Raw genomic sequence first — 23110 nt, 5'->3', positions numbered from 1 at the left:
TCAAATCATCTACACAGAAACCATGGGGGAGAGTACAAGGTCAAGCTGGTGCCATTTGTCATGGCTGGGCTGCTTCACATATTGAGTCAAATTTAAAGAATCTAAAAGATTGATAAAACATACAAGGATGAACAAGGGAACCAAACATGGATATTAAATCACCAAGAATAAGACCTCTGTCATATTGTAGAATAATGACTGATAAAAGGTCTGAAAATTCTTGAATAAAACCAGAGGTAAATTTAGGGGGTTGGTAGATTAAAGCACATAAAATGGGGTTAAAGTTTAAAATAAAATACTCAAGGTGGAGAAGCAGCCAAGCAAGACTGGGGAACAGCTAAAATCATTCTGTGTATTCCTGACAGGCCACCCCCTCGACCTGTCAGTCTTGGCTGGTGGAAAAATAAATAATCTGGGGGGATGACTCAATGAGAGGGGCACATTCATCAGGATTAATCCAGGACTCTGTCATGATGAAAAAGTCAATATTATTGGTCATGTTAAAATCCTGGCAGATAAACAGAGCTGAGCTGATTCAACAGCAGGGATGGAAGAAGTGTTTTTACCGGGATGAGATTGTGTTTGTGTAGACTGCAAGTAGATTTTGTTATTGCACACTGCCTTTCAGTAATCCTAACAGGAATGAATAAATGAGTGAGGGAGACAGAAACAAATACCAATAGACTAATCAATTTTCTAATCGGCGTTCTATTAGCTGCGGTACCAGCAGTGTAAGGACTCGGCAGCAAATCAGGACCAAGTGTAAGCACTTCCTTAGCACACTATGGAGTGATACATGCACAAGCGTTTAACCTAGGTGCTTTTCAGGGAGGAGTAGAGGAATGAAAACACCTGCTGAGCATGGCACAGTGCAAGTAGTTAACCAGTTCACAAAACCATAAAATCTCCCTTAGTCCAAATAGTTTGAGACAGGTTCAGTTTGTTAGTCAGTCTGCTTCTTGTTAGTTTTTTCTTGTGCTGTCCTTTAAGTTGGGAAACTCAGTGTATTTTCTTTGCCCCTTCAAAACAACCAAAATAATAAACATTTCAGAGCCCTGAAAACTTGATAAACCAAATTATACAAAACCAATGTTCAATGTTTTTTCCTTTAAATGGAGTGTGGTGAGGTCTCAGTGCTTATCTGTACAATGTGATGAAGAGATGTGGAGTGAATCAGTCCTCCTGACTGGTGAGACGCCCCTCTGCACACCCACTGTGCATCCTCTGCTCTTCTGTCATACGTCCCCTGCTAGTCTCTTGTATGTCCATCAGCGATTTGTCCAACAAACACTCATACATATGATACAAATCATCAGGTGCAAAAAAAGCAACCTTCGTAAGCAGGGCAACAATTGATTATTCTCTATTAAATGAAAATATTACCCTCAAGATTACTAGGCTATACATTCAATCCTCTTAGCTGCTGCACATGTAAACGCTGGCACTATATACCACGCAGCGTTTTTCTTAATTCCTTCTAATTGAGCTTTAGTTTAATCAACTCAAGTTTTACTCCGATTGGTTTTTAGTAAGTGTCTTGTAAAAAAATGGCTATTTTGAGTGGGTTACACAAGCATAAAAACTTAATCCAGAGAGGTTTGTAGTTGCTATGCCTTCATTCTTTGTTTGGTGGCATTACTGTACGGCTCAACTAGTTTGCATATACTGTATAGGCTAACGTATTCCCTCAGCTGAGACTCTATATCGCACATAGAGAATATAGTCAGGAAAAGTATTAGTGAAACATCTGAACATAACCTCCTCTGGAGCAGCAGAAATTAGCACGGTGAGCTAGCCAGGTTAAAAGAGAGCCTTCATGGCATTTTAAACTCTGGTTTTAGGCTCAAAATAGGTAGCTATGATGCAATCCTCCTAAAGGATGGCTTGTATGATGTTTGAAAATGTAGGCCTATATAAAGTGGTTTTCAACACATTATTCGTGTTTGGGCCTGATGTAAGCCGAAACGTTGGACTTTGTTTCAGCATAATGTTGTTTGACAGATGAAGAAAGAAATCTATGAAAAACGTCTGCGTGCGTCCTCCTCCTTCAAGCTACAAAAACAATATATAAAATGTCACCAGACTTATCCATTAGTTGTGGCACCAGAGCATTTTAATGTATTTCAGTCAGGGTCTGTGAGGAAATATATTCTAACCCCGGGGGACACTTGTTTTGCAACATACAGCACTCACTCTTTACTGTATTTTCTGCTTTGCACTGAATGGGAGGTCTTGTTTTTACCATGTGTCAGTATGTATGCTACTAAATTGTCTCAAGTTGACTGTATTCATGAAATTTCTTTTTAACTGTGACCCTTTCCGCCCGTGTTTTTGCTTTGGGAATCTAAACCCTTGAATAGGATTTCATGTATTGACCCTTCACAGTATGAGACATGAGCGGTGGAGCCCCAGACCTCATCCAAGAATGCCAAACGTCAGTCCTCTCAGATTACCCCTGGGAGCTCTGCTCCAGTTTTATGAATGGTTTTGAACGTGATGTCGGCTTTGAGGCACGTAGTAGTGTGAGGCTCTCCCGGAGAGTGAATCACTCTCGTGTTCAAACCATAGACTGTGTGTGTGGATATATATATATATTTATAAATGTGTATGTATATATGTATACACACAGTCTATGGTTAAAAGTATGCAATAGTAGCTCAAGCCAAGCGATGACCTGATAAGGCAGAGAAACAGGAGCTAGTGATGATGGGAGTGAGTAGCCAGAGCAGCCTTAATCCCGTCCTGCTGTATTTATCTACTTCTTTTGTGTCTTAGACACAAAAGACAATCTTAGACACTCACTCCCCCCACATGGCATCCCATGTCAGATGAATTACTGAATACCAGTTGGAATGCGCATGTCCTTTAGCCGTTGTTAATGTCATGCTAAGAACCACTGAACAAGTTTGGCAGCTGAAATACAAAGGCCATATGATACCTTTGCATTTTCCCAAAAACAATGTAAACATGAGAGCTTAATGTCAATGTAAAGGTGTTTTTGTACTCCTTTGTTTGCAGTCCATAAAATTCCACTGAGTGAGGCCCGTTTGTCACAAACTCTTCATAAAGAGTCAAAATAGGTTACCTAAGATAAATCTTATGTTATGAAACTTTTTGAGTAAGAGAAGGCGGGGAAAGAGACAAAAGCAGCTGCTCAGCCATCATCACACAGCAGCTCCTCCCACAGAGAGCAAACACCTCCCTCCTGCTTTAGTTCACTCCCATCACACTGAGGTTAAATCTCCCTCAGACAGCTCCACAGTTCACTACAGATAGCCACAGGTTGCTGTCAGACTGGAGCACAACACAGGTGTGACTGTATCTGAATGAAAGGATTCTTTCTGAACCTGTTAATTATCAGCCTGGCACACATTAATTTCAGTGTTTTATCTCAGACATTTGACGCTTGGCTCTCTTCCTTTATCTGCTTGTGCATCTTTGGCAGCTCCTTTTTAGGAGCACTTCTGGACCTTCTGGATCAGACCTGATCAGTTACAGAGTGACACATTTTAAGTGTGCATCTACAAAAAGCCAGAGAAATGAATTTTGATGAAATTCTCTGTGTTATTGGAGGCTTTGGGAAGTTCCAGAAGATCTTGTATGTATGGATCTGTGTACCTCAGATCTTTCTGGCGTTCCACATGCTGGTCTCTGTCTTCACCGGGGCTGTTCCTCCACATTTGTGCCGCTCCACGTGGCCCTCAGCAGGCGATCCGGCCTCTTCGAACTTCAACCTCAGCCTTCTGTCCACCCCTGATGGCCGGCCTGAGCAGTCCTGCATGGTCCCCTTGAACCACAGCAGTGCTGTAGCTCTTGATGATGGACACCCTACTGGGAGCTGCCAGGGGGGCTGGGAGTACAGCACAGAGGCCTTCCAAAGCACCATAGTAACTGAGGTGAGTGAAAAACGAACAGCTTCTCTGACAGACTGTCAGTTCAGGATTTGAATTTGCTACTCCAAAACATCTGATTTAAATGATCAGCTTGTTATCGAGCGGCTTCAGGAGTTATTAACAAGTTGATCGTTTGAATCAGCTGTGTTGGAGCAGGGAGAGATCTAAAACGTGCAGGACAAGGGGTACTCCAGGAAAGGTTTGGGAAACGCTGCTCTAGGCCTTCCCACACACCCTGCCAGGTTTTGTAACACATGAACCTGAGGGGTGGGCAGCAGGAGCAGTTACATGACCAAAATGATGTGATTGGACAAAGCAATGTCACATGCGGTGACTTGACGAGTCAGCTGCAGTGACCACAGTCACTGGGCAGCAGGCAGGAGATCTGCAGTTGATTTAGAAATCTCTGGAAGTTGGCCAGTAACATTCCAGCTGTGGATTATTTAAGGGCCCTTAGTGGTATACACTGGAGATAGATCTCCAACAGAGCACTTCTCGTATGTACAACCTCAAGAACGAAGGCTGTAGTTTAAATCTAGCAATGACATGTGCCTTTATTAAAACAAGACTCACTAAGACTCCAAAGGCTCAGGAGAGGTTCTAAAAGGCTGCAGTGTTCCCTACACCACCAATATGAAAGTGCTTAACAGAACAAAGTTATGATTTCTTGATTTCTACCGTAGAACCATAAGACGAGTGGGGCTGAAAATTAAAAATGTCGGTGCTAGAGGAAAGGCCATGAGGTCATTAAAATCAAAATGGTTTATCCCCTTTGGAGCATGAATGTGCTCAGCAAATTCCATGGAAAGGTAGATCAAGAGATATCTTACATGAATTTGGTGCTCATGGAGTGTCCAGAATAAAAATGGTTCAGCCTCTGGGGAGCATGAATGCGGTCAGGAATCTGCCCTTTTTTAATGGTGGTGCAACAAGAACGGTCACGTAGAACTTCAATCATTACGATTCATCCCTTAGAGACCATGAATGTCCACTGCTAATTTCGTGGAGATCCGTTCAGTAGTTTGTGAGATGACATGGCATGTCCCAAAGTGTTTGGCAAAGAGAAATTTGGTCCTGGCACTAAAAGAAAGGTCAGGGGTCATGCAAATGAATAGAAAAGTAATAGGTTTCACCCTCTGGGTGACAGGAATATACAGACCAAAATTCATGGCAGTCTGGATGGTGCAATGAGATCATTTCTGTTATGAATTGGTGCTATATAAATAAAATGTAGTTGAATTGAATAGTTGGGAGGTGTCACCACTCTTGACCCACATTTCCAGGCAGCTATCAGGTACAGGATTTAACTCTCAGGCTAAACAGGTAAAAATTCCAAAATGAAAATGTTTTCATTGAAATGCTTTTGTGTGCCTCTTTGCAGTGGGACCTGGTTTGTGACAGTGCCAACCTGAACAACATGGGCTCCTCCGTCTATATGTTTGGCCTCCTAGTTGGAGCTGTTGTGTTTGGAAGCTTAGCTGATAAGTAAGTTTGATAACACCCATCCACCTTCAGAGCACTATTGAACAGATGATGTAACTTTCTAGAATTGTTACTTTTAATTCATCATGTGCTGTCTTAGAATTTTGCTTCAGCACAATTTTTAAGTTTTGTTTACATGGAATGACCACGTTCAGAAATGTCTTGTCTTGATCCAGGTATGGTCGCAGGATCATCATCCTTATCAGTCTGGCTATCCAAGCTGTCTTTGGGGTTGGTGCTGCTTTCGCCCCTAATTTCTACATCTACACTGCCCTTCGCTTTATAGTTGGAACATCCGTCTCTGGCGTCATCATGAATGCCTTTGTCCTAGGTCAGTGTCTTATAGAAGGGTGCACAAAAAAAGAAGAAATAATAATAAAATTGTGCTGATAAAAATAAAACAGGATGTTTCATTAGCAAATTCTTAATGACATTGGGATGCAGGTGCCAGGTTATGTTCACTCAAATGGTTTGATTTTGTTTACTATGATTTTGAGATATCCAACATGAGACGTATGCTGCCACCTCAGTACAGTGGAGGTGAATGGAAATACTTTGGTGGTGCTTACAGTACAGCGCTGAAAAATTCCATTTGTAAAACTCCATAGCACCGTGTTTTTCCAGAAAGAATGTCGCAGGTACTCAAGATAATTCACAGACCTCACTGTTTTCATTAGCAACTGATTTACAGTTTCACTGATTAACAGGTTAAGAAAGAAAAACAGGAGCAGGCGTCTCAGCGGTGGATACCTCAAACCTCTGGCAAAATAAACCCAAACTGTCTATATAATTTAAGGATTGTGCTGTTAATTTGGGCGAGCTGGTACTTTTCAAGCTTCAAGCTGTTTTTGTTTGTTTTGTCGTTTACAGTGTGAAAGTAAAGGCAGTGTTCTGTCAGTTTAAAATGTTTAAGTACTGTAACACTATTTTCTTCCTAAATAATGCATACTCAGGGTAAAAAAAATCGGATCTTAAAGGGACATTCCACTGACTTTACACCAAAAGGCCCTACTAGTAACATCTGTTGTATAATGTCTTCTGTGGCTCTGGATGAGGTTTGTCAAATGTAAGAAAATAACCCTGATGATGTCACTGGGGCTGAGAAATGGACCCTATTTGTATTCTAGTTATTGTGTGTACACACAGTATGCTGTGTAATTCATGTGTCCCTGTCCTGTTTGCGTCTCATACAGGCACAGAATGGACAGGATCTAGGCAGCGGATGTTGGCTGGTATAATTACTGACTACTTCTTCGGCTTTGGCTACATTCTGCTGGCTGGAGTGGCGTACCTCATAAGAGACTGGCGTAAACTGCAGCTGGCTATCTCAGCACCTGGTTTCCTCTTCATCTTCTACATCTGGTGAGTGGTCAGTAGACTGACCCAGATTTGATGCAGTGTGTACAATACGGCAAGAAAAACAGACAGTTTCCACTTTAACAGTATCTTGGGAAAATCAATAACAGACTGTCTGGGCTGTGTTGTGCTTGTGAAGGTCTATGATAAAGGAGATCCCTTTTCATTCCCTATGACTGAAAACACAATGTGTAGCGAATGCTTAATGTCATGCATGATTGGTGCCAAATTCCTCTTTTACTTTTAGTGTAGCCATACAGGAAAATGCACTGACCTACTTTGAGGAGTATCTTACTTATGACACTATTTTTTACTTGTAAAACACAACCAATAACCTGAATAATGGCTGCATTCCATTTAAGAGTCCCTGTGTTAGCTAATGTTATTATTACACCTGCCATTTTTCTTGCTATTACAAGTCAACTTGTCTACAGTGTGAAATGCCTATCAAAGTCTCCCCTTGCAGCACAGCGGGTCAGGTACAGGTGTTTGTAAGTAGGTCACCTGAACAATTTGTTTTCACAATTTTAGGGTGTTGCCAAAGTCAGCTCGCTGGTTAATGGCTAATGACAGAAAAGAGGAAGCATGGGAACTGATCCTGAAAGCTGCGCAGATGAATGGGAAGCCCCTCACCAAAGATTTGGAGATGTGTAAGGTAGAGATGCAACATTTTTTTATTATTTACTAGTGTATAGATATTTTTAGCTGCCACAAAAATTTCACATTGTGTGTGTGTGTGTGTGTGTGTGTGTGTGTGTGTGTGTGTGTGTGTGTGTGTGTTCATGCCCATAGAGTGCTGCAGGGATGACGTATTTTTGTAGGCCAACCTGGAAGTTAGCATTGCCCTGGTTCCCTTGACAAAAAGCAAGATTTGTTCAGCAAGATAATTTCCACAAATGATGATTTTTGAAGCGTAAATGCAATCGCCAGAAGTGAAAAGCTAACGTTAGGCTATAAACGAACTACACAAAGGTTACATGACTTCAGCGTCACCACCACTAAGCTTCAATAAGATTTTGCGCGCTTACCTCTTCTTCCTTTCCTCTTAGCGTAACTTAGAATGGTTTGCAAGAGCGCGAGTATAAACACAACAAGGCTGTAAAGACGGACCAGTGAGTAGATGAGTTTCGGTGTTTGGCGTGATGAAGTTTGACGTCCCCGACAACCTCTGTAGTCTCATTTAGCCACTTGTTAGCAACCGCCTTTTTTTAGACACGTAAAAGCTTCAAAATTGACAAGTTGGATATTTACTGACGCATTTTATGTCGTAGAACAAAACGTGAGAGTCTCTTAAAGAGTAATTAAACCCCCAGGTGACGTATATGGTGGCAGCTTTCGTCACCAACCAACCCCCCCTCTCCCAGCCCCTTCCTATTTGAAAAGTCACATGTCACACGTTTCACTGCTCTGATTGGTTGTAGGTCTATCCAATTGCGCCCCCTCCCAGCGCTGCCCATGTTGATACTTTTTTCATGTTCTAAAGGCATTTTTTTAATTTTCAGGGTAGAGGCACTTCAGCCAAAGCTCTGGGGTTTAGTTGCTCTTTAAGCTTGTGTTAACCACAGACCTTATTTCATCTAACCAAAAACCCACTGACTTCGAGATGAGGGAAGCACAAAAATGCTAACTCATTTCTGTTTTTTAGGACTCATTCCTGCAGCACTCAACTGGCTAAAAGGGGGCGTGGTAATGGGAGTGGCCTTTTGCAAAAAGGCGCACAAAGCTGTGCCCACACTGTAGCTGCCGCAACTTTCTATCTATGAGGCTGAAATTTGCCATGGAGGTTAAGTGTTTGTGAGGTTGTGTGTGTGAATGCATGAAAGCATGGATGCACATTTGCGCTTGTTGATTTTCTGGTCATTTATTTAATCTTTTCAAAATGTCAACAATAATAACAAATATCCATTACAGCCAAAACTGAAGCTGTAAAATGTAACCTTTTGCTAAGCCTCACCCCCTCTAATTACTGCTGCTACGCCTGTGAAGCTTTCCGTTCTCAGACTTCTCATTTAAATAAACCCAGTTTACAGTGTCCGAAATCAATGACTTATTTTTTCAAAATCTAGCATTTCTATGACAAATCTGCCACCGTAATCAGAGACGCAGCATCTTGTTTCTAGCCAGCAACCTTCCTCACAGTGGGGAAATACATTGGATGTGCTAGTCATGACAATAGACTGTATATAAGATGGCCGACGCGTCTCCACTTCCCCCCACAGTACAAAAGTGAAGCCAAATAAGTAGTGATCGGCGTTGGAGCCGCGGTATCGAGGTCCCGTCCATACACCCGGTCGACTCGATCACGAGTCGGCCTCAGCTGTCAATCATGACGTGACAGCCTCTTTTTATAGCATCAAATTACTAATTAAAACCAAACTTAGCAGAAAAACTAACACTTGAACATACACCTACCTAAAATGACAGTAAACATCTTTGGGAAAAATTGATTTGACGTGCACTTTGCACTTTTAGTTTGGCCCATGTCCCATCCGCTAACATGGAGGGGGTTTATGACCTATACTGCAGCCAGCCACCAGGGGGCGATCCAGATGTTCAAGATGTCCCTTTTGGGGAGCTGTCATGTCGTCCATCTTTAGTTTATGGTCATGACCAGGTTTTTTAATATAACTTCTAACCTCACAAACAAGTGTAGTTCGTGAATGTTGTGCTCCTCCTTAGGAAGTAACAAACGGTTGTATCGCTGTTGGTAGTAAGCTAGTGTAGTGTAGTAAACACGTTAGAGCAGATAAACACTGTTTAATCCGTTCCTCACACTTTTGCGCTTGTGTTTTTGGTTTGGAAAGGCTACAAAAAAACACAGCCCTCAAAACTCTTGAAGTGATAGAGCGCGCGCCCCATGTACAAGACTAAGTCCTTACCACAGCGGCCCGGGTTCGACTCAAACCTGGGGCCCTTTTCTGATTGGACAATCGTTTGGGGGAGGGATTTAGCTAACAGTCAGTCAAGCAAAATGCACCATTGATTTGTTCATATGTAACAAGATCGTATTTTATATTTACTGGTAAATGATGAAAATTAATTTCAAAATCATGATTTGTAGATCACCTCATTGGTCATCACTGCACAATTCTGAATAGTTCGTCTTGCTTTAGTAGCAGTGAGAGTCTGTCTGACATAGCTACTCCACTATCAAACAAATGGCTCTGGCTCACTCTGAAGCAACGCTTCTTCCTTTGCATAAATGTTTCCATCACTCACTATCATTTAAACATGCAAACTACTTAACAGTAGTGTTCTGTCACTTTATAACCCTAACTCCAAAGTATCTTACTCACTGTCTCACTCAATGTTTTACCAGGTCTATAAAATTGAAGAGAAAACAGAGGTGAAGAAAAAACACTCATTCATAGACCTTGTTCGAACCCCAAAAATGAGGAAGCAGTCTTTGATTGTTTTTTATCTCTGGTGAGTATGAGCAGAACATTACCTTTCTCTTTCTATCAGTTTCAAGACTTCAAACATGAATCTGAAAATGCATCCTTGTCTCTAGCATATTTGGCCTTGTGGCTGTATGACCAAAAACTGAGCTTTTCAAAAAAGCTCTACAGAGTTTAAAAGGAAGACTAATTTCAGATTTTGAGCTAGTTTGGAAACTTAGGGTAGAACTCCACTAGTATGATAACTGCGCCATACTGTGCTGAACTGTACTGCACACTGAGTGTCAGAATACATACTCTGGGAACAGTTCAGTAAGTGTTTCCACGAGACCACTCGCTGCAGTACTATTTTACTTTATTTTATTTAGTGTTTTACAATGACACACCCAAAATAGCAGAACTTCTTAGCTCCTGTGTAAAACAGGAGGGACACTTGGCGTTTTGTCTGGAACTTTTCCAACACACTCCTCTTTGCCATTTCTTGTCAAAGCTGTGTTCAAGCTCATTCCTACCTTGCAATATTTCCAACTAATCTGAGGAAAAGCTCAGAAAAACTTGAAATATACATAAAAAAAATCCATTTATATTTAAATGATCTTCCAAATGGTACAAACACAAGCCCAAAAAACAGAGCCCTGCATTCTCACATCCATCCCCACTCACCCAAAAACAACCGCTAAGATTGTTCAAAATAATCTGAAAAAGGGAGACGAAAAAAGGAGAAGGCAGACGATTTTACAGACTAGAGACTAAAGACAAGAGAAGCATAAAGCGATACTTTCTAGAAGGCTGTGTAACATTCCCTAACCAAGCGCATAAAACATAATGAGATCATTGTCAGTGATCGTATCCAGAGTAGTTTCTTCCTCTCAGCCGAGTAAAAAGGGAATCACACAGGATTATTGTTATTATTATTATTATTAATTTGTACTTATTTGGTGATTTGTAACAGTATGGCATGTATATTCTTTCCTGTGCGTAGACTAGCTGGTCTTCCATCACTGTGGATGCAACTTATATTTAACGAAGACAGCAGACAGGTGACGATGTAGGATCAGCAGGTTAACGTTCTTACGTTAAACAGAGTTGTTAAAACCAAAAACAAATGAGTTCCTGGGGCTAACCGTGGGGCTTCCTGACAGATCTAGGAACAGTGGAATGCACATGTGCAGTACATTTATGTTAACGAGCCTGCTCTCTCCTGCTCACTGAAGCAGGCCGGAGAGCTGCAGTCATTACGTTTACATGCACAGAATGTTCCGGGTTTTGCCTTTATTCTGAAAAAGACAATATTCCTACTGAGCTGTTTACATGGCTAATGAAAATGAATATTCCACTAATATTCCCCTTTCCATGCAGCCGTACATACTACTTGCTCCCATGGTTGCCTGTTTAGGCTCTGTGCGTTGGAAAACAAACCAACCAGCCAACAGTTTGCAAGGCTGGGGTAGAGATGCGTGCACAAAAGAGAGCCCACATTTCTGGTCGGAAGGAGAAACACACCTACTTTTAAACATTATGAAAGACTTGGATATCAACAGGTTTTTGGATATGCGCAAATATCACAACTTTATCAAGAAGGTGGTTGAACGAATGAAAGAGGGAGGCTGTGTTCGGAATCAGAAATACTTTATTGATCCCCGAGGGGAAACTCTTAAAAAGAAAGTTTTGAAGAAAAAGGAAAGCTAAAAGTTGGAAAAAGTAAGACGACGAGACGGAGCAGCAGCAACAGGCAGCATGCACGTTGGCGCATGCGCACTTTCTTACCGTATACATTGCATTTAAACAGATATATTAATTTTCATTAGCCATGTAAACAGCTTAGAAGGAATATTGTCTCTTTCGGAATAAGGGCAAAAACCGGAATATTTTGTGCAAGCAAACGTAGTCAGTGAGCTCAGAGGACTGCAGATTCACACAGCTGCACTGGCAACTTTGAATACTTAAAGGAAAGTATTGAATATCTGCCAAAAAAGTTACTAGACTTGACTCGAGACTCTTTTTTGAAGTAAAATAGTTGAAAGGTTTTCAAAGTGTCCAAGTTGGCAACAATGTGTAGTTCAAACAGAAACAGAGCCAGGCCCGCTCTGCCTGTTGAGAAACTCTGATATCTCAGCAGTGACTGTCACTGAAGCCCATCTCACATTACGGTCAAATATTATTGGCTGTACCTTTTTGAATGGCTTGTAAGAACAGGGCTGTAAGAGTGTAACGGAACTCTGATTGACAAAAATAACAGAAAAATAAGAGTCTTTAAACGGCTTCTCTCCTCCTGTCACCTGCAGTTAGTTAAGGGCCGGCACAGCTTCTCTGTTTCTCTTAAACACCATGATGTAGGATCTCTTTTGAATGTGTAATACTAAAACAGTTTGACATAACTAAGTTTAGAACCAAGAGCCATGATTATTGATCACTGCTACAACTGCTTCACTTGTGGTCATACACTTGATATCTCATTTGTAGCAATGCAGCAATCAGTTCCACGGCAGTTTTCAGGCGTAGGCGAGCTATGCGGTCACCGAGCTGGGGCGCCAAACAGGAGGAAGAAATAGTTTATAATTAATTTCAGAGAGTCTGCTATTAAAAGTCTGTCACTGACATATGTGAGTACATTATATTGTTAGAAAAAAAACACTGCTCACGCTACATTACACACCTGATGCTGAGACAAGACTACAGGTAGAGGGACACTGGTGGTGTCTGACATCGCTGTCTTATCATTAACCCGCTGGCTGCTGCTTCTTCTCCGACCCCGCAGTTCATTGCTCTCTTCCACTGCTTTGTAAGAATCATAAATGAATAACTATGTTACTTATGTTCCATGCAAACATTATAATGTAATCCACACTGGGAAAATTCATAACCGGGATAGGGATGTTGGAGACTGTATGTATGCAGGTGCGTCCTCAGCTCCAGTCATGTAATAGTCAGTAGGTTTAACACAGAAAGCCTATAATGATAAACAATGATCTGCACCCAGAAATTAAAAGTAAAATAATTTGATGTCCCGAGCCAGGCAAATCCAGGCATTTTGATTAACAGGTATCGGCTATAAATCCAGATGTTTGCTCCTGGAATGGCCGCTATCAAACACGCCCCACTGTGCTATGTTAAAACACTAAAGGCACCGTGTTGTGAGTGAGTCGTGGAGCCACAAAATCTACAAAGAGCAGTCACCTTCAGTTTATTGCAGTACATGACAGCAACAGCAGCGGACGATGCAAGCAGAGCGGCCATTTGCATCTGTTTCAGTGACCTTTTGCAGGTGAACACACCACTAAAGAGCTGCCGTTGGTCAAAAACTTGAGTATTTTGTTAATGCAAACGGGTGTAAGTCTAAATCCTGTCCAGACCTTCCTGCAACAAATCCACACAGACATCCTCTCTCTATGTATAGATATGTATATATGGACATTCTCTATTATAGAAAATACTATAGAACACTACAAAATATTATAGGAAAGAAGCATGTTACATTCTCTCAATGCAGAGCTATTCAGCTGTAAAACATATGTAAGCTGCTTCACTAATCTTAATGTAGGCCCAAAGTTAAAATGTTGGAGAAAATAGTTAAAAATAAAATGAAAATATATATTGTATTATAAAACGCCGTCAGGACATTGATTAGTGAAAGTCTCATATTGATAATCAGTAACCTGGATAATGTTAGAATCATACACAGATATTAATAACCAGGTTATGTTCCATATCATATCCTGAACATGATTAAAACCAGAATAACACACAACCGGCAGTAGTATGCATGTAAAGGTACTAATTTACAGCTTATGTTAGTGACATGGTACAGACCAGAACTTGATAAGTGCATGAAATGACATTTAAAACAATGCAGTAATATAAATTTAGTATTATTATCATAAAATATTCTAATGAAAGATGAATCCAGTCAGGGGTGGACGTCTCAACTAGGCCACCAAAATGTCCAGAAACAGCCCAGATCAGTTGGAACAGTCATAAGGATTATGGCCGTTATCAGCAACTTGTATTGGATATTGGCCACATTGGAAGGATATGTACACAGCCTGACCAAAAAAGAATACATTTGGACAATAAATTGAACTTTAACATTAAGGCTTGCAGTGTGAACACCTAATGCTGCAGTAAGCTACAACAGCAAGTGTAATTATATATTTAGCAGATGCTTTTTTGCAAAATGCCACAATGAAGTGGAAACAGTTCAACGTGAGCATTTCTCAAGCATCAACAGAGTAAGTAGGAAGCCCCCTCCGACCAGCTGTCTGATTACAGAACAACAACAACACACTGCCTTTGTTGTGCTCCTGGATAATAAGTGGACCAAACTGAAACATCTCTTTTGTATTTTAGTTCAGCCTGTCATAACTTTTATCATTTAAACTAAGTAGTGTTCAGTGCAGTGCGCAGGTTTTTAAATACGATGCAGTGAAAGAAAAGGCTGTTAGAGGATGTTGCTGTGCCTGAGACAGAGGCAGCGATCAGGATGATTGTATTTAAACCTAAGAGATTCATCGCCCATGGAACGTCAAGCCAACAGCTCAGACGCTCTCAGATCATGTCTGATCAGTAATTCATCTACTGTGATTCAGTGTCGTAAAATGATAAAGTAATCCAAGAGAGTTGAATACTTTTTATTGGCTCTGTACATGCTAGAGGTCAGTGAAACTTGTCGAGCTTGTCAGGCTGTAGACTTCGAGTCTATACTAAGAGTCTACAGCCATGCTAGTGGCTCTGTGAGGCTGTAAAGCTCATTAATAAGAAAATCAAACCGGTAGATAGATCAGCTTTGAAGTCCAAGTTTTTTATCCTTAGCAGTGAAGGTGAAATAAATTATTTTAAAAACTGCAGGAGTTAATACGCTAACAGGCTCACAATTGCAGTGTTAACAATTTAAGCAGGTCATGATTATTGTCTTTTTATTATCATAATTCTGCCTCCGGAGCTTCAGAGTCTGGATCTATGATTGCGGGCCACCTACTGCCCCCATGTTCCTGCTCAACACCCGCTGCTATTATAATAATTATTATTAGTCTTATTATTAGCATTATTATTACTATTATTATGTTATTAATATTACCATTACCATTACATTATTATTATTTTAAAATTCTATGTGGAATTTGCTTTGTGCTACTGTATGTTCTCTTACCTCCCGCTCGCTCGCTCTCTCTCAACCCAACCGGCAGCGACAGACGGCCGCCCACCCTGAGTCTGGTTCTGCTCGAGGCTTCTGCCTCTTAAAAGGAAGTTTTTCCTTGCCACTGTCGCCAAGTGCTTGCTCATGGTGGGAATTGTTGGGTCAAGTGCTTAGATGAGGTTCTTTGTCTCATCTGTCTGCTGAATACAGGGAGAGCGTGTTGGTTCTATGATGAAGGTAACAAAGAGGTGAAGCCCTACTGTATGTGTAGGGCAGTAAACTGTCCTCCAAAGTAGTGCTGCTATTGTTCTTCTTTTTTCCATCTGTCTCAGGTTTGTCAACGTGCTCGTGTACTACGGCTTGTCTCTCAACATTTCTGACTTTGGAATGAACATCTATCTGACCCAGATGGTCTTTGGCCTGGTAGAGATGCCTGCACGCACCATCACCCTGTTCACCCTCAACCGCTCCCGCAAGATCTCCCAGCTAGCTTTCCTGGTTGTGGGCGGCACAGCCTGCCTGCTGACTATCTTCGTCCCCAGTGGTATGGACACACATGCTCATGTACAGCTCAGCTGCATACTGTAGACCTCCTCATAGGTACATTTTTGCTGTGGCTGGTGACTTTTATTATTTTACATACACTTCCATGTTTTTTCCATGTTTCCAATCTGTCAGAAGCTGTTCCCTCACTTTTCTTTGACTTGTCCTCTAGACCTGTCTGTCATTAAAACTGTGCTGGCCATGATTGGGAAGTTTGGAATCACAGCCTCTCTTTCCATTATTTACGTCTACTCAGCTGAGGTGTTCCCTACTGTTATCAGGTGAGTGTTTCCCTCCCAAACACCTCTGTGTGTTCTGACTAAAAACGTCTTGCTTCCCAACAAGATTCCTGAGCCACATTTGATGCGATTTAGCAGCTTTTACTAAAACCAAACCCTTTCTGGCTGGCAATGTCCCTGCGTGACCTGTGACAGGTTGTGTGATTTTCACCCGGTCCGGTGCTCATTTTGACACAAAGCCAGCAAAAAAGTTAAACTTTTACTTCAATGGTGTCCATTTATCACGGAGCACTCCAGGTCTCTGTCTTATGTCTTATGTTATTCAGACACATCTGCCTTCTCAACAAAGCAGCTGCTGCTAAAGGTGCAGTGACAAAGAGCACAAAATAACATGAACATAGAGTACAGGCCAATGCCAGCCAGAATGCTTTATAGTACAGCTGATGCAGACATTTGTGATGTTGATCAGCAAATGTCAGCTCATGACAGAGAAAAGACAAGCTGTTACTCTGAAGGATGAATGTTTTCAGAAGGTTTACAGTATCTTTGAGCACTGTAGAAGTCTTGCAGGACTGTTTTTGCTACATTTCTATTAGATTTTCTTTTGAAAAGCCCCCTCCTGCTGGGAGTATAAGACATAAAATAAGATCCTTTTTGAGTTTTCTTCAATCTAAACAAATGCAAGTAGTACATTCTTTAAATATGTTGATATTAAATAATACAAGCCGTATTATAAACAGCATCAGTTTGAGGCAGTGGGAACTAAATGTAGGGAGTAATATTTTAGATTGTGTCCCTGTTTGTCTGATATATTCCAAATGTTGTTTACCAGAGCAATAGATACAAACCAGATGCTGGAACATCCGACTGAAGAGCAGCAGTGTTAATATTAATGTTTGCAGACTGACACCGTCTATTCACACTGTGTCAATGATTTTGATCTGTATGGTTTTACTAGAAGGCACTGCAGTAATGTGCATCTTTAATCCAAATACGAGGGCATCCCTTATCTTTAAATATAGGAATTCGTCCTATGTTGATCCTGAAATGATAACCGCCATTTATGTTGGGCACCTTGAAACCAGACGGATCCTAATCCAGGAGCAGTTCCCAGGGGGTACGTGGAAAGATTGTGGAGTAGCTCAGCTAATTTGAATAAATGGAAATTGTGATTTGATTTTTTTAAAAATATACGTACATATTTGTGTTCAGGGGGAATATAATCGCACACATAGGAATACAAATTTGTGTGAGGCTGATCTTTATATTTAGAGAAAAATGACCATCACAAGTCCAGGGTGATGTCTACACACTGCTTCTTTTGTCCGACTCACCAAGATATTCAGTTTACAATCACAAAGACAAGAGTAAGACAAAGAAAGGAGAGGCACATCCTCATCACTGAGAGCTAGAATTAGATCATGTTTGCTTGAAAAATTACATAAACCAGCAAACCAGTTCATTTATTGATTATCAATAAATGAACATTGCGACAAGTGAGTGGTCAGCATCACAAGCTGTCCCACTCAGAGGGGGAAGAAGCTCAGAGGCCTTGTTGCATGACGTCAGTGTTTTTTTGTGATTTTACTACCTGTTTGTGACATTTGTGCTGGATCACTAATGTAAAAACGTGATTTTAAATTCTTCTGTCAATTGCAGGTCAACACGACACACACACGTTCTATCGGTCTTGTTGCTGATGCAGGTCCATATAGGCCAAAGATTTCTCTGATGGCCCTAGAATTGCTTGGAGACGTGGTAGAAGAAGAACTGACTCAGAATCAGTGATGTGCCTTTAGGTTCTGACTCTGTCTCCTCACTTTGACTCAGGCAAAATGGGATCGGCATAGGCTCCATGTGTGCTCGGACTGGAGGAGTCCTGGCTCCCATGATGTACCTTCTGAGGAGCGTCAGTCCACAGGCTCCCATGGTCCTGTGTGGCCTCTGCCCTCTGCTGGGCTCTGCCCTCACCCTGCTGCTACCTGAGACAGCCAACAAGCCCCTGCCTGACACCATCGAAGACGTGGAGGGCTCCAGCCTCAGGTTCGACACCACCACTTTTAGACCATTGTTTTTAAAGGGCCAGTGTACCATATAGCCTGCATTATAATAAGGGACTGCTGTATGTATTAGTAACACGTCGTTGCATGCGCTATTAGGTGCGTATTGATCTGTATGCGTTGTGTTAAGTTTGGATTCAACCAGTAAAGAACCATAAAGGCCACATACACAACAATCAGGTCACCCAAATTACAAAAAAGTAACATTTGTTAGACTTGAAAGACTAATATCCTGAATATGAAATCGACTGTATAGCGGGAATATTAACTGACGTGTTCTGGTATGTAGACAAAAATAGTTTTGTCGCTTGGTAAATGCCGTTTATAGGGGGTCACACATTTCCCACGGGTAATTAACTCAGCAACAAAACCTCTTTAAACAAGTTGCTTAGCACTGGAGTCAAGACAGATTTTTTTCAAAATCTTCAAAAGTAGAATTTGAAGATTCAATGGTCGACTGTACCGTTTTTCATCCAACTCTGCAGCTGTACCGAGGCTCAGAGCTAATCTTTTTCTTTGTCAGTGAGGAGGATGGCGGTGTGGAGCCAGTCGTCTTCCAGACTTCTCAGAGAAAAACAGACGTCACCGGGACCACCAGGACGGACTGATGACAACAACAGCACCACATGTCAGGAGGCAGTCAGTATTTTCCAGGACTATTCCAAAGGCAGAAGTCTGTTTCCATTGGAAGTCAAGATTAGACTTTGTTTTTATGGGTCTTTGCAAGATACCCAGATTCTGAGCACAGTATTTTTACTCTTTTTCACTACTTTTTGTACTTTTTTGTAGTTTGTTGTTATACACCATCTTTGCTTTTGTGTTAAATATCATCAGCTTGTCAGTGGAATAAAATAACGTACTTTGACTGTTATGTTATGTTACGTAATGTTAAGAATGAAACACACTCCATCCGTATGTATGAAAATGCAAATGACAAGGTGCCCATGACACAGTCATACATTCTCAAAGTAAAATATTATATCCATGTGGAGTCAAAACACGAGTCCTCAAGGAGTTATTATAGATATATAGAAGATGTATAGAGTATAGAAACTGGTAAAACTGGTGCCATGGCAGATGTACAAGACCTAACAAAAGCACAAATTAAAAGAGAGCTTCATCCTCTTTCAGCTGTCATAGCAGCGATTTGCTGCAGTAGCTCGCACTTGTGTCTTGCAAGAAATTTCAGACACAGCGCTTGAAATCACATGAGTGTGACTTACAGTATGTTTTGGGCCTTAAAGTTGCATTAATTCTATATTTTTGGTCACTTGGGGCAGCAGAGCAAGCTGTAAACACAACACTGACATATTATCATCACCTAACAGTTGCCTGTTTGCACATCCAGCAGACACAGGGCAACATTAGCATTCATTTGGAGTTGTGTCTGCCCACCTGATGAATGTCGGTCCGATATTCACTTTACTTTTCGCGTCGGTCTAGTTTTCATCAACTCCCACAGAAAATATCCAGCTCTTTAGCTGCTCAGTGCGCCACTGTGTTCACCAGCTTGTCGCTAACTTTGTCTCGCTGTTGTTCTGTGCTGAGCAATGAACAGTATGATTAATGGAGTTTGGGCCCCTTAGTTGCAATAAAGTGTCATCTTAATGCCACACTGCCAAGTAAAAATTTTAGACAATGGTGTTCTTCCCACTTTGTGTAAACAGTTTGTTTGTCCCTGTCCTGTGTCAACATGACTACTCCCCCGAGCACAAAGCCAGCTCTTATGCAAACACACTCCTCCACAACTGTCTCGGGCTTACTTTGAGATGACACACTCCCAAAGAAAGCACTTTGCTGTTGGGATGTTTGTCTTGTTAATCGACGCAAACGCGCGGCCCACACAGCCTGGCCAGCCACAGGGGCGCGATTACTGATTTGTGCACATTTTTGTACATTTTAACTTGTACATTTCTGTCATGTGACATCTGCAAACTGCTTCATACCCGCCGAACATTGCTGCTGTGAAAGTGATCTCTCCTCTCAATGTCTTCTGTCAGCTTAGTGCAGCCAGTGAAAGCTGATTCAACTAAACGTCCCGGTACCAGTATTATCAGAATAGAATTCTATGCAAGCCCAGTCCTTTGTGTCAGCTCTGGAACCTGATGAGTGGGAATAGACACTTGCAGAGGACTTTTAGTGTCAGGAAGTTAATAAAAAAAGTATTTGAAAGTCAGTCAGTGATGTGGATGCAGTGAATCTCTGCTTCCTGGTACTCAGGTGACAACACAAGTCCATGGTCCACGTCGTCACAGAATGTTAAGTGCGCAGTGTGTTCAGCTTAAACACACTCAGGTTGATCAGTATTCACTTCAAGCAGCATGTCTACAGTAACAACCACCAGCAGGAGCTGTCTATAAGGAAACGCTGACACTCGCTGGTGTACAATGAGAAGTACATCTTTTCAGACCGTTCATCAACAAATACTTGAAATACTATTTTAAGTAAAAACATTTAAATGTTTGACTTGGCTCTTAAGTTGTCTTTTTGATGTTTTGTAAAATGATTGTGCTGATGCATCAATATACTGTTACCTTTTTATACACAGAGATTTGTCTGCGACTCAAGTTGCTGCTGTGAGAAGTGTTCTGACTTTATTTGTACAATAAAGATTTGTTGGCAGAATTTATGTAGTGCTCTTCCGTTACACAAGCAATGCATTGTGTGAAGGGGTTCAAATGAAATATGATAAACTGACAGCAGAAGGTAAGCCTTGGCCAGTAGCTTGTGTTTTTATTTTAAAAGCAGGTGTAACTAATAACATCACTACTTTTTTACTTGTCAAACTTTTGGGTGTAAAAACACTGGCAGTCTGGGAAAAGTTCAACATGCATTTTTCATTTCCACGTTTCATTTTGATAATGTCATATTAATAGGGTGTTTAAATGGACAGATTATGGGACTGAAAATGTGTTCATGAGGCTGGGTATATACAGTTCTGTCTACATTGTGGTCAGTCGGTGATTTGAGGGGATGGCCCAATGGCAGCACCTCACGACTACACGTTGATCTTGAAGGTGACAATACTATATAGTATAGAACTGAGGATTTATAGTATATAGTTTAGAGAATATTATAGATCCAAATCAAAACTGACACAAGGGCGGGACTGAGAAAAAAAAGGCACAATTACAAATCCGTCTGCTATTTCAGCGCCGTGGATTTATCGACACACAGCACTGTCAGGCTGCTGATATTTCAGAGCCTCGGTCGGGGGCCACAGATGCTAACTTACACAAACCTCAGTCAGAAAGAGGATCACTGAGTCAGGCAGACCAGACTTACAACCCCTCTGCCCTGCACGCTCTCTGCTACCAGGGGACGGAGAGGGGGGAGGCAGGTTAACAAGGGGGAATCATTTTGGTCATTTTGCTAACAAGGGGGGTGGCACCCCCCCTCAAATTGCCTACTGATTATTGTATTATATGCACTGTACAAGTAGGTCCTCAGTGTGAACGTTAGCGGCAAAGATTCAAAGTGTGTGTATAACATAATACCCACTTGTACTGGATGTAGTATATGGATGACTCAGTTTTGATTTCAGAATACTCAGTTACAACCTTATGATTATAGTCAAAACATGCAAAAATAGTGACTGGCGACTCTATTCCAATTCCATCCAGCCATATCAAGTGGAGGTGTAATGTGACGATGTTGCTGACTTTCATTATTTCAGTGGATGATGTTAGCGTGCAAGTAATGGTCATTGTGTGCCTGCGTTCTGCCAAACAGGGACAGCTGGAGGTTGTGAGTTGTGGGAAGCTGGCAGAGGGCAGCATGGCTGTCAACGCAGACCGACCAGCCTGCCGACATCAGACAGCAACTGGCACTTCAATTACCAGAGGGCCCAGTACGGCAGCAAAGGCTGGGACACCACTGCTCTCCCTCCACAGTCATGCTGTGTCGCTGTGTAGCAGGCAAGACTCAAAGATCACAAGCTTTGAGACTTAGTTTATAGCACAGCTCTTAATAACGTTACTAGGGTTTGACTGATATGGATTTTCCAATGCTCATGCTGATATTGCTTTTGTAAAGAAGCTGCTGATATTTGATATTTGTGCCAGTATTCACTGTTGTTTTATTATTTTAATCATGGAGAATTTCTACCAAAATGTATTTTTTGATTAAGGTAAAAGAAACAGCATTTAGACCACAATATGACAATAAAACCCCCCTCTGACCCCCAGACTGAACAAATTCAGTACAGTGGCTATTTAAGCCAGGATGGCCTACCCCATTTACTGAGGAGTAGGGGGTCATTGTGAGGTACTCTATATTACTACGAAATGAAGAATGGATTAGCACAATAGGTGTGACTACATTTGTGTTTCCGTGTAGCTGAATACACAAAGAACCTCTCAAAAGTAGGACATATTTCAGTAAATAGATACATACAGTAAGAATCCAATCCTGTAACGCAGCAGATTTCAGAAACCATATTGTAATTTCAGCAGCAATGACAACTAAAATGGAAATAAACGAGATTTCATTCGTAAAAGATTGTTTTCAGTTGTTGTTGTGCAGTAGCTTGTTGTGGAGTTAATCAGCCCTTACAATAGGCCTTTTTCACAGCAGACATTCTGACTCTTCATAGCAGAAAAGGTGTAACAAATAACATGAGCGATGACTCTGTTCCATTAATTGTCCCAGTAAGTCATTCCAGTGAGCCAGCATACACAATACCAAGAATATAGAACTGGTTCGACTAAATGGAATGAGGTCATTATTGCTGTTATCAGTAACACCAGTGCTTTTCCTGCTATGAAAATGTCAAAATATCGGTTGTGGAAAAGGCCTATAGGTCCGTGAGCCCACAGCCCTCTGTCGGTTGGTGGGGGTGATGCGAACTCTTCTCTTATGTTTTCACTTTCTGACATCTCTAAAAGACAGCAGAATAGAGTATATAATATAGTTAATATTTTTTAGCAACAAAAATAGTTTATTCTGAAAAGGGCCCCTGAAACAGCAGTTACACCAAGATATATCAGTGCAACACTGAAAGCCA

At 41.3% G+C, this 23110-nt stretch overlaps 1 protein-coding gene across 2 annotated transcripts; it reads left to right on the top strand.

Annotated features, from left to right (window-relative positions):
- Positions 1 to 3238: 3238 nt before the first annotated feature.
- si:dkey-119m7.4 (uncharacterized protein LOC560629 homolog) lies at positions 3239 to 22603 on the top strand. 2 transcript variants are annotated; one of them, XM_044169725.1, is made up of 10 exons: positions 3239 to 3896; positions 5275 to 5378; positions 5552 to 5706; positions 6569 to 6737; positions 7263 to 7386; positions 10051 to 10157; positions 15596 to 15807; positions 15979 to 16087; positions 17876 to 18088; positions 18591 to 18726. In XM_044169725.1, the coding sequence occupies exons 1-10, from the start codon at positions 3540 to 3542 to the stop codon at positions 18610 to 18612; spliced, it is 1572 nt and encodes a 523-aa protein (XP_044025660.1). In that variant the 5' UTR covers positions 3239 to 3539; the 3' UTR covers positions 18613 to 18726. The 2 variants fall into 2 exon arrangements, with proteins under 2 accessions (XP_044025660.1, XP_044025659.1); XM_044169724.1 differs by having other exon boundaries at positions 3241 to 3896; positions 18629 to 22603.
- The last annotated feature ends 507 nt before the right edge of the window (positions 22604 to 23110 follow it).

This window comes from Siniperca chuatsi, linkage group LG16 (assembly GCF_020085105.1).
Source record: "Siniperca chuatsi isolate FFG_IHB_CAS linkage group LG16, ASM2008510v1, whole genome shotgun sequence".
NCBI lineage: Eukaryota > Metazoa > Chordata > Actinopteri > Centrarchiformes > Sinipercidae > Siniperca > Siniperca chuatsi.
This window is presented reverse-complemented; position numbering and strand designations above follow the sequence as displayed.

Bases quoted from the DNA above. Each gene is read 5' to 3' on its own strand.
- si:dkey-119m7.4 (XM_044169724.1), top strand. From the start codon at position 3,540: ATGAATTTTGATGAAATTCTCTGTGTTATTGGAGGCTTTGGGAAGTTC. The intron at 7,387-10,050 runs GTAGAGATGCAA...ATGTTTTACCAG, and splicing joins AAGATTTGGAGATGTGTAAG to GTCTATAAAATTGAAGAGAA. The intron at 15,808-15,978 runs GTATGGACACAC...CTTGTCCTCTAG, and splicing joins GACTATCTTCGTCCCCAGTG to ACCTGTCTGTCATTAAAACT.